We start from the raw sequence: 10758 nt of genomic DNA, 5'->3' as shown, positions 1-10758 counted from the left end.
GTCACTATAAATATAAAATGAATTTGACAGGCTGCTATAATCATCACCACTCGTCCAAACAGCTCTATAATATTACCAGTGCTGCTGCTGTTTTATTTTCTAGTGTGTGTGTGTGTGTGTGTGTGTGTGTCAGCATGTGCACCAGTGACCGACAGTCCGAAGCAACATGCTGCAGCAGGCAGTATGTAGGTCACTGTGCTTCCCAGACGGTCAGGTGACCGTCACGTTCAGGGTCCTCTTCCGCCCTCTAGCCGCAGAAACGTGTACCGCAGCTCGTCGACACTGCAGCACAGCGCCGTGTCCGCGTGTTTTGCGAGAATTATGAGTCATTACCTGAAAGGAGATGAGGTATTTGCCCCCCCCTCAGGTCCCTCGTGAGCGCGGTGCTCCCCCGACATCTTGGTTTGAGTGGTGGTGACGTCAGTTACCTAGCAACCAAGTTCGTAGACAGGAAATACCTCTACCTCTTTATGAAAATGGAAAAAAACTTCTTCTGACAATAAATCAAATTAAACTGTATGAGTATTCATTGCAGTATATTTAAAATATATTTATATAATATTATATAAATAGGGGGCGAACCGGAAGCCGGAAGTTACTAACTACCGCCGGCCAAGAAATAGTCCGGCACATAACCCCCAGTAAAACATTAAATACACTCTTTTAGCTACAAATTAAACAAACGAGACTTAACACGTTGATGTGTGAGCTTTGTAAGTGTTGGTAGGCGGATTTTGTTACCTTTGGAGAGAGCCAGGCTTGCCGTTTCCCAGTCCTTATGCTAAGCTACGCTAAACTTAGCTAAACAGCTGTTTGGCTTTATATAAAAGGTGATACAGACATATTAAGCAAACAAGATCAAACATACTGATTAGTGAGCTTTAGGAGTGTCAGTGGGTGGATTTTGTCACCTTGGAGAGAGCCGAGCATGTTGTTTTCCAGTTTCAAGTCTTTATGCTAAGCTAAGCTAAAGAGCTGTTTGGCTAGTTGTAGCTATATATAAAGGTGTGCTACAGACATATTAAACAAATGAGATCAAACACACTGATTAGTGAGCTTTAGGAGTGTCAGTAGGCGGATTTTGTTACTTTGGACAGTCAGACTTGCTGTTTCCAGTCTCTATGCTAAGCTAAGCTAAACCAAGCAATATGGCTGTTTGTAGCTTCGTATTTAAAGCAAACAGACATGAGCGGTATAAATCTAGCTACTAAATATCTTGTCAAGAAAGTGATTGTGGTGTATTTTCTGCCAAAATTTTGAATAAAACTGTACAATTATTCTGATTACAAGAAAAACAATATTTTATACATTAATAGTTCAATTATATTTATATCTCCGAACATTATGAGCTACATATGTCAAAGGGCTCCTTCTCCTGTCAGCTGACAGTCATGGCTTGTGACTCGATCAGCTGACTCAGACTTGGCAACTACCTTTGCGTTTTTGCCACCAGCACCTGATTCCCTAATGTAAGCGTACACATACAGTAACTCCTCAAAAAGTGACTATGAAAAGGAAACCTTGGGGCAGCACAGCTGTGAACTCTTGTCATCACTTCATTTATTTACAAAAAACAGACAAAAGGACATGGTTACAGTGAAAAACTGACCAAGACGTCAAATGTAGATTCAAACAGAGGAAATGTCACGGTTATCATGTGACACGGATTACATGAGATGCGTCACAAAAGCATCGTCTATTTTTATCGTCTTAAAAAAAGGGAACAAAAACATGTGTTTACTGCTACTGGTCTGACAGATGTTTGGTGTTGCAGTCTGCATCCTCCGGAGTTAAAATCTGAGTACGGCTCTTCCTCTTTCATTTCCTGTTGCGGCTCACTCTCTAGCAGCGCTTCGTCTCGGTGTTTCTGCTCTAGAACTTGAACTCTTTGTATTTCTTGGCACCGCCTCGTGTGTCCTGTGGCTGGGCCTTCCTCTTCTTTTGCTGTACGGTGAAAAGCAAGCAGAGAGGGGGAGAAAGAGAGGCTATTAATAATCAAATGTCACCACAAAAACAAAAACTGAACAGGCTGTACAACCACACTGCATTAACAGCCTACTGCTTTCGTTTAGTTTGTAAAAAATACACTTGTAGAGTCACGTTTTCCTTTCCTACATACTGTGCATACTAACCCTGAATAGCTTTGCAAAACTGACTGATACATTAAAACCTGTGTGTTTCATTAATTAGGAATCAATAACAGAAAATAAGTACAATAATTTATTTGATCTATGTTCCTGTACCTTCTGTTTGGCAGCGTGCTCAGCCACCATGTCGCTGAAGTCCTCCTTCTCCACCTGGGCCTGCTGTTCCCTGACGTGCTCCTCGTACTTCTGCGTCATGGCCATGGGGTCGAGCTCCAGCTCCTCGGGAGCCAGGGCCACCTCAACGCCCTGCGACTCCTGGCCTCCGCCCGCCTTACGACCGGCCATGGCCTGAAGATGGCAAAGAGGGGAAAACAAGAGGAAGGAAGAGATTTAAGTCATGGTTACAGAGACACTGAAGCATTTTTATTTAAGTTAGAGACACAAACATATCTCATCTCCAGCTCTTACCCCTGACACGTCGTAGATGTGTGTTGAGGCCATCATGGCTGCTCCTACGGGGCCAGTTCGTCTCTCTGGAAGCACCGTGAACAGCTGAGGCGTCTCATTTCTGAGAAGTCATCAACAAAGCATTTTAGATTATATATATAAGTCATTACTCATTATGTATTATATCTCTAAAACAGGCCAATATCTCTGAATGTTTGATTACAGACTAATGTGGCTGCGGATCACTTCCAGCATTGACATTAACTGCTAACTCATACAGACACTTAGAGGACTTCCACTGTCGATTAATCTATTATTTTATCGATTAGTTGTTGGTCTATAAAGATGGAAGAAAATGGTCAAAAATGTTGATCAGGCAACGTCCTCAAATGTCTTGTTTTGTTCCTGTAAATGTTGCACAAATGTTTTTCTTTTCATACTGTAAGCTCCTTCAATAAAGCCGTTAACTGAAAATGAAATGTCAGATTCTCTCTGTTTCTAGCGTGCTGCGCACCAAAACAGCAGGCGCGCTGCTGTGGGAGTTAATGGAAATTAAAACAGCAGCACTGCTGTGACAATGTGACAGAACGATGCTCACCCGTCCATGGCCTCCTCGATTTTCTTCTTCCTCAGCTCGATCAGCTCGGGGGTCTCCATGCCGGCGGGTACTGATGAGAAGCCTCCGGGCGTGATCAGCCCACTGAAACACACAAAACGACATACAGGATATGATGAGTTTATCCATGCGTGTCCATCACCATGAAGCCATCTCTGCGTGCTTCTGTGAATATTACGTAACTTCCTAAAGTATGGATGCACTGAAAGCGAGCAAGTGACACGGATGAACCCTGGTGCTTTAATCTGAAAGTTTGTCTTATAATTAAATGATAATTTATGATGATTATTTATGGTAATGTCATTAGTCTGTGTGTCTCTGCAGTGATGAGAACATAACGACAACATTTAACCTGCAGCTCATTGCAAAAAATGTGATTTTAACGGCCCGATTAGAAAACTTAAAGAAATGTATCTCCTTTTATTTTGAAATGCATTCTTATTATTTTAACTTCCTGAATTAATTTGCATGTCAAATACCTGTCTGCTGGTGTGAAGAATCCAGTTTCGTCTGGTTTCTCCTCATCGCTCTCCTCCTCCTCCTCTTCCTCTGACGACTCCTCGTCTGAAGGCTCCAGCTCTCCCCACGGTGTGTGGTCCACCTCCTCCTCCTCCGCTTTGGCCTGATGGAGACAAACAGACACATTCAACCATCAGCCGAGCTATGAACAATCTGGGTGTCCTCATTAGAATGCATTTTCCGTTTGTTACAGGACCTCTGAAGAAAATTGTATGATGTGTATGGTAAAAACGGTGTCGCTCTCAGATCGTCGTGGACAGATTTCTTAAGTACTTCTACGGCGAAAAAGCACAACAGAACTCTCCTTACCAGCATGTTTAGAGAGGGTGCAGCTTAAATAAGTAACTAACAAAGTGAGAACAAGTAAGGGGAAAGAAGAAAGAGAAAAGTTGGAGAAAAATAAAGAAAAAAGAAAATGGGGGGGGGGGGTCATGTTTTGTATAAATTCCCAGACCTTTCCATGCAGTGGACGCAGATCTTTCATGTAACATAAGATTTACAGTTTCTGCAAAGAACCCACATGAACCAAGTATGTAATGTGTGTGCGTGTGTGTAGTCCTGACCTGGAAGTCTGCAGCATTGGTCCCGAACACATCACCGTAAAGAGGTTTGCCCATTTCATCTACTGGCGGCTTCCCCCAGCCTCCGGCGTGATAACCAAACGTACAGTTCTAACAGGGAGAGGAACAAGAAAAAATGAACACACTGACACAGCGATACATCATCACTGTTGTTCTGAAATTACATTGAAATTGGATTCTTGTTCTATGGACAAAATAAAACGTCGTCTTACCTCAGGGATGGGGGAGTTGAGTCCAGGGATCTTGAGGTTGGGGTAGGAGGGAGGGGGGCCGTACCTCTGCATGGCGATCAGCCAGGGAGGAGGCACCTTGTGGGCGTTCTGGGGAAGAAGAGACACGAATACTGTCAGCTCACTGACCCGCGCTGTTTCCTCACAACATGTTTTAAAGCTGGAGAAAAAGAAGCTATTCTATTTGGATCCTTTCTGGAATTCTGGGTTAATTCTCTGAGGGATTATTCGAGCTAAAAATATGTTCCGACATCCATTTATCCATGTCAACTGTTGTTGCCTGCAGCTAGTTAGAAAAACAAAACAGGAACGAGGTGAATCTTGTTATAACCGTCATTATCTCAGCTGTCGGGTTCCTGTCTTTGGTACTGCAATAGTGAATAAACAAGTCTCATCTCCTCTTACAGGAGAGCTGCTCTAACAGCATGTGCAATCAGACATTTAACAGCAGTGACAAGGAGAGTGACACAACAGCAGGGATGACAAAACAATAAAACTGTAGCAGACATGAATAGAGCATATTTTTGGCACTTCATGCTACTCAAGACATACCTTTTATTCATTACTTCAAGAGAAAGTACACTTAATTTCACTTCTTTGCCAGCTTAACATTTTCTTTTCCTGCTTTAGTTGAGGTTTATCGTTTTTTGCTCAGTGAATTGACAAAGAATGATGATGTTAGTGGATCTTACAGGTCCAACGGGCATGCCCAGAGCGATGCGCAGCTCATCAGACAGATCACCCGGCTTCTTCTCCTTCAGACGAGTTTCAAACTCTTTTCCCTGCAGAGACACAAACAGGTCAATTTTGGCCTAAAGCATCATTATGTACTGAAAGTTAAAAAGACAGTATTAAGTTCAGTTGTAGGTTTAAAGATCAGTCTAATACAACTGTTAAAATCTAACAGCTTCTCCCAGCAGGATATGAAGAGGATTTTACTGAACGAAACGTGCTCCAGTACCTCGTAGTAAAGGTCTCCGTGGATGGTGAGTTTGGGCTTGATCTGCCATTTGAAGAAGGCGTCGTGCAGCTTCTGGTAGTCGATGTCGATCTTGCCCATCTTGGGTCGAACCTTCTCCCTCATTTTGGTTTTCATGGTTTTGGCGTCCTCCTGTGAACAGAAAGAATAAAGAAATGAAAAAGTCATGTCTAAATTTCACAGCTCGTTTTGGATAATGAGCAACATCAGTGAGGTAACGCACCTTCTCCTGCAGGGCCTCCCTCATCTCCTGGATTCCCGTCTTCTTGATGAACTCGGGCAGCTCAAACGGAGGCTTCTCTATACCTCTCTTGCCCTGCAGGTATTTCCTTTTGAAGCACCAGTGGCGGGGCACCGGCACCGTGTTCCTGGTGGCCTTCAGGTGGACCAGCAGCTTGGGCTCCTGGGCCGTCACATCGTGCATCTCCACCACATCTGGACGAGCCACCAGCTGGAGCACAGAGAAAAGACATATAAAGTTACTAAAAGTACTGAAAGTCTTTAAAGTAATATTGCCCATCTGTTTTTAATGTACCTGTTTGAGTTCAGCCACCGTCAGCCTGTTCATCCTCCTCAGCTTCTTCTTTGAGAGTTTAGGTACATCTGGTCTCATGTCCTGTACATCAAAAAAAAAGTTTTACATTTTACAAAGAGGATTTAGCTCATTGTGTTTCGTTTTCCGAACAGATGGAAGGATTCAAACCTCATCGCTGTCGTCGCTGTCTTTCCTCTCGTCCTCAAATCCCTTTTTCCGCAGCACGGCTGTCTCCTGCTTCTCTGCCTTCTCGGGCTCCTTCTCCTTCTCTTTCTTCACGTCATCGGTCAGCTAGAAAAGAAAAGGGAGGGCTGCATTATAGCAAAATACAAGCAAACGCAATAATACACCCGAGAGCAACAAAAATAAACATTAGAATGAGTCAACAGTGTTCTGCAGTCACCTTGAACGCCTCAAAGATCCTCTTGAAGAAGATGTAGTTGGGGTCGTAGATCTCAGGCTCCTCTGTGATGTACTCGATCTCCACCTCGGACTCCTTCTCCTTCTCTTTGTCCTTGTCTTTGTCCTTGTCTTTCTCCTTCTCCTTCTCTTTGTCATCACCCTCCTTCTTCTGCTGCTGCTCCGCCTGCTCCTTCTTCTCCTGAGCTCGCTTCTGCTTGCTCTTCTTCTTGCGGTTTCTGCGTCTGCGGTTTTTCTGAATTCAAAAATTAGAGATAAAAAAACTTTAAAATATGCATTAAAAACATACATTTGTGAGAAAATGTCCCTTTATGTATTACATCATGCTAAGCACTTGTTAATCCTGGGATAACAACACAGGCTGAACAATCGCAAGGCCTTTCTTGGACGGTCGCGACTGTGTTAGTTTAGATACCACTTAAATATCCCAAATGATTTTTTTGCTGGATTTCTCAGGCGCTCAGTGAACTTGCCTCTGAATTACCATAATACAACCAGTATGACACGCTACAACACCAACTGAAATATAACGAGCACAGACGTGTGATGCTGTGTCTTACAGCTGCTTAGTATTAACGAGACGGTGTGAGACAAGACTTACATCCTTCTTAGATATCTGGCTGTCATCATCCTCTGTCTCAGACATCACCGGTGCAGACGAGTTCATCTCTGCTCCCTCCTCATCATCTTCCTCCTCTTCTTAAAAGAAAATAAACAGAAACAGACGAATCGCATTAAAGACCTGGATGCTACCACGATTGTTATTCATCTTCTTCAACATTTAGAGCAGCTGTAACTGTTAAAACTAGTGTTCTGTTTCAGAAAAGATGCAGCCGTACTGACCTGCGGGGTCGGTGAGCTGCTCCTGTCTGATCTCCTTCAGCTGGAGGATCTTCTCCAAAGCTTGAGGGATCTTCGGCCCACTGACGCTCACCTCCTCGCTCTGCCAGGACTGCAATGGAAGCAAAGAAACGCTTGTGAATAATTAGCACATGGTATTCTCCTTTGAATCAGTAAGAGATCCAAGTCCCTGAAGACAAACAATCATGACCCACATTGATTTTAAAGCTAAGCCAACCCATCTCTTAGCACACCGGCTCGGAAATATTGACTTTTGACAGCAATGGATGGCAGCATTAATACTTTTTTTTCCAAAGAGGACAAAGTTAGGTCTAAACCTCATCATTAGTTGGGCTTTCATTATAAAAAATACACACACTGTGCTCACTTTTGTGATTGGGCAGCAGGTGTTTCAAAGGAAAATAAGAAGAAACCTCTCCCAAAATTTCTGCAAGAACCACAATTAAACAAGTTTTTGCCAAACAACTTATAACACATACAAGAAAAAAACTGTGTCTACCTCTCTGATATCTTCTCCTGGAGGAGGTGGCACTCTCTGTTTCTGGGTCGGCATCATACTGACACCAGGAGGCAGCGGCGCGCGAGAATCCATACCTGAAAAAAAAAAAAATATATGTAATATATATGCAACCGGAGACTTGAAACCCTCCCTCAAAGCTTAAATGAAACCACAAAAAGTACATCGCCAACATACCTCTGAGTGCAGTGACGGTGGGCATGCCTCGGGGCCCCCCCATCTTAGCCATCTCCTGCTGACGCTCCTGTTCCATCAGAACTGCAGCCTGGTGCACAAGAAGAGAGGAGGCGGGAGTTAAATACACGGCTAAAGAAAAGAGTACGATCGAGGATGTAAGAAAAAAAAGATGCCCTAGTGAGGGGATTATTTTAAAGCTATACTAAAATCTTTTGGGTGCTGATTAAGTGAAATAAAAGTGAATTGTAAACGCAAAAAAATAAAATAAAAATGTCCTAGGATATTTTTTGTTTATTAATCTATTTAACTGAACTATCTTTATTTTCTCACCCTCTTCTGTTGCTCCAGGAGATCATGTTCATCCATGACTCTTGAATCGCCCTGTGATACACACACATGCATGCACAGTTCATGACGAAAAGCAACTAATTTTAATTCAAAGTTTTTGTTGCATTTCTCTAAATTTGATTTGCCAGTTGTCTCCTATAAGGGTGGAAGTTGTTGCTACCGATTTTTTATATTGAGATTGCAGAAGCAGATCTTTCAGCTCGTTTCTGTATTTTGTGTTTCTCGCTTTGAGGAAAGATGTTTTAACGACCTCTCTTATGTTTTAATAAACTTACCCTCTCACATACTGATTACATCTCAGTGTTAAGTTTGTGTTTCATAAGCTAAGCTGAGTGCAACAGGTGGACCACACAGTTGCCGCCCTGACCTGCTGCTTGGCTCTCTCCTCCTGCTGTAACACCATGGCTGCTCTCTGCTGAGCCATCTTCAGCTGATCATCCTGCGACAGGCCTGGAGGGGGCAGACCTGGGGGCTCCATGCCCATGTGGATACCGGGTGGAGGGGGCCCTCCAGGCATCATGGTCATAGCCTGGAGCATGCCCATACCAGGAGGCATGGGCGGCATGGGCATCGGGGGCATGGGAGGCATACCCGGCACCTGCAGAGGAGAGGAGAATCAGAGGGTTGAGGGTGTGAAGTGAGGCTGCATACATTCATTTAATAACAAAAACAAGAATTTGATGTTGTCTTCATGTGAAACTAGCATTTACTGTACAGTTGTAAGCAGTTTAATCATGAAGTGCAAGATAAATTAAAATATGTCTTTCATTACTTTTTTTGACAAATAGCAGGAATTTGAAATCAGATGAGGTTACCACCATTTATTTATCCTTTATTTGAGCAGGAGGTCCTTCTGATTAGCTCATTTCAGATTCTTTAATTGTTTGTTTTGTCACTGTGGTGCAATAAAAGATTCCAGTATGTTTTTAGTGCAAAACTGGGCAGCCTAACAGGAGTACGCGTAATTAACGGCACTCTAAAACTGTATTTCCACATATAAACAAATCTAGGTGTGACACAGGATGCGAGAAAATGGCATATGTGACATTTACCTGCGAGCCCATTGGTTTGTCATCATTAGGCTTGCTGAGGAGGATCCCAGTCTGCAGAGACAATGACACAAATGAGTGAAAGGCGTCCACACATATGGAGCTATGTGGTAGTTTAACAGGAGGGCTGCTGAGTGTAAATCCATGCAGAATGTGACTTTCCTAACAAGTGCAAAGACTGAACACCAACACATGTGAGTGACTGTTGCATGGTTAAAACTAAAAGGCACATTTACCTGAATCATGTAGCCCTTCAGTCTGTCAATCAGCTCCTCTCTGGGACCTGAAGAAAGATAAAAAACGTAATTAAAACGAAGAAATGCAGACTTTTATGTTAATAGTCTTGATATAAAAATGCACGTAAACTTAAGAAAGTGTGCTGTTTTTGTCACATGAATTAAGCTATCATTGACACTTGAAGGACTACCAGGAAAGTTAGCTAACGTTGACTCTGACAACTGCTTACATGAGCCATTAGTGAAGTTAGCCTGCAAGCTAAATCAATGGGATTAGCCTCACTGCGTAGCCTTCTTATCAATTGTCCCTACTTGTTGTTTTCGGAACACTGTGCTGCTACATTTCTTACATAACTAGATACTTTAAATGCGTTTCCAGTCATGTAAACACACAGCAGGCCTAGCTTTTGCTCACTGAAACGGAGGTGTTGCGTTTCGCTAGCTAGCCAAAATGCTAGCCGCTGTTAGCTAAACACAGCCCTTCTTCCAGGGCGCTCTCCGTCTTTCCCGGTCTTTTCTTACCCATCGTGGGCGCTCCCAGCTCCGCCAGCTTGGACTGAAGCTCCGGGTGGCTCCATGTGTTCAGCGCCGCGATAGCACTGCCTAAATCGGACGGGAGGGAGTCGGTGCCCGGTGGTCCGTCGGATGCCATGTTGTGCTTCTCTCAATGGAACAACGGCGGCGGCGGAAGACACGCGAGCAGCGTAGAGCAGGCGCAAGGCATGACGGGAAGGACCGTGCCGCACTCCCTGCTGGGACATGAAGTCCGAAAGGAGGAACATCGCATTTACTAGTTACAGGCTGTAGATGTCAGTGTTCACTCCCTGTTTCCTGCTTTATTTATCGGTTGGTATAATAAATAAATATATATATATTAATTTAAGAATTAAAGTTTCGTAGGGCATAGATTTGTTTTGCAAAAATGAACTTAATCAAATAAAAAAATACAGGAAAATCATAATTAAGAGATAAAAAGTCATAATTATGGTGTAGAAAGTTGGAATTATGAGATATAAAGCCAGAAGAAGTCTATGTAATGCACGATATTATGGAAACATATTTACTGTTAAGACTGTATCTAATGCCGACATAATTCCCTGCAATGTATCTAAAATGTATGGAGGCCCATTTCAGTTAAAAAGTTAAAAAGAAGTTT

At 43.1% G+C, this 10758-nt stretch overlaps 1 protein-coding gene across 4 annotated transcripts; it reads right to left on the bottom strand.

Annotated features, from left to right (window-relative positions):
- Positions 1-1543: 1543 nt before the first annotated feature.
- Positions 1544-10312, bottom strand: sf3b2 (splicing factor 3b, subunit 2). Of its 4 annotated transcripts, none has more exons than XM_073475311.1 (22): positions 10125-10312; positions 9603-9649; positions 9370-9420; positions 8685-8915; positions 8300-8350; positions 7970-8057; positions 7775-7869; positions 7258-7366; positions 7016-7113; positions 6398-6649; positions 6163-6285; positions 5995-6075; positions 5683-5910; positions 5442-5591; positions 5173-5262; positions 4463-4570; positions 4233-4340; positions 3630-3772; positions 3133-3234; positions 2556-2655; positions 2244-2435; positions 1544-1944 (listed from the first exon to the last, which is right to left on the bottom strand). In XM_073475311.1, the coding sequence occupies exons 1-22, from the start codon at positions 10252-10254 to the stop codon at positions 1873-1875; spliced, it is 2649 nt and encodes an 882-aa protein (XP_073331412.1). In that variant the 5' UTR covers positions 10255-10312; the 3' UTR covers positions 1544-1872. The 4 variants fall into 4 exon arrangements, with proteins under 4 accessions (XP_073331412.1, XP_073331413.1, XP_073331414.1 ...); XM_073475312.1 differs by having other exon boundaries at positions 7016-7110; XM_073475313.1 differs by lacking the exon at positions 8300-8350 and having other exon boundaries at positions 10125-10311.
- Positions 10313-10758: the final 446 nt, after the last annotated feature.

Source organism: Pagrus major, chromosome 10 (genome assembly GCF_040436345.1).
Source record: "Pagrus major chromosome 10, Pma_NU_1.0".
Lineage (NCBI taxonomy): Eukaryota > Metazoa > Chordata > Actinopteri > Spariformes > Sparidae > Pagrus > Pagrus major.
Note: the sequence above shows the minus strand (reverse complement) of the source record. Positions and strands in the feature narration are given on the sequence as shown.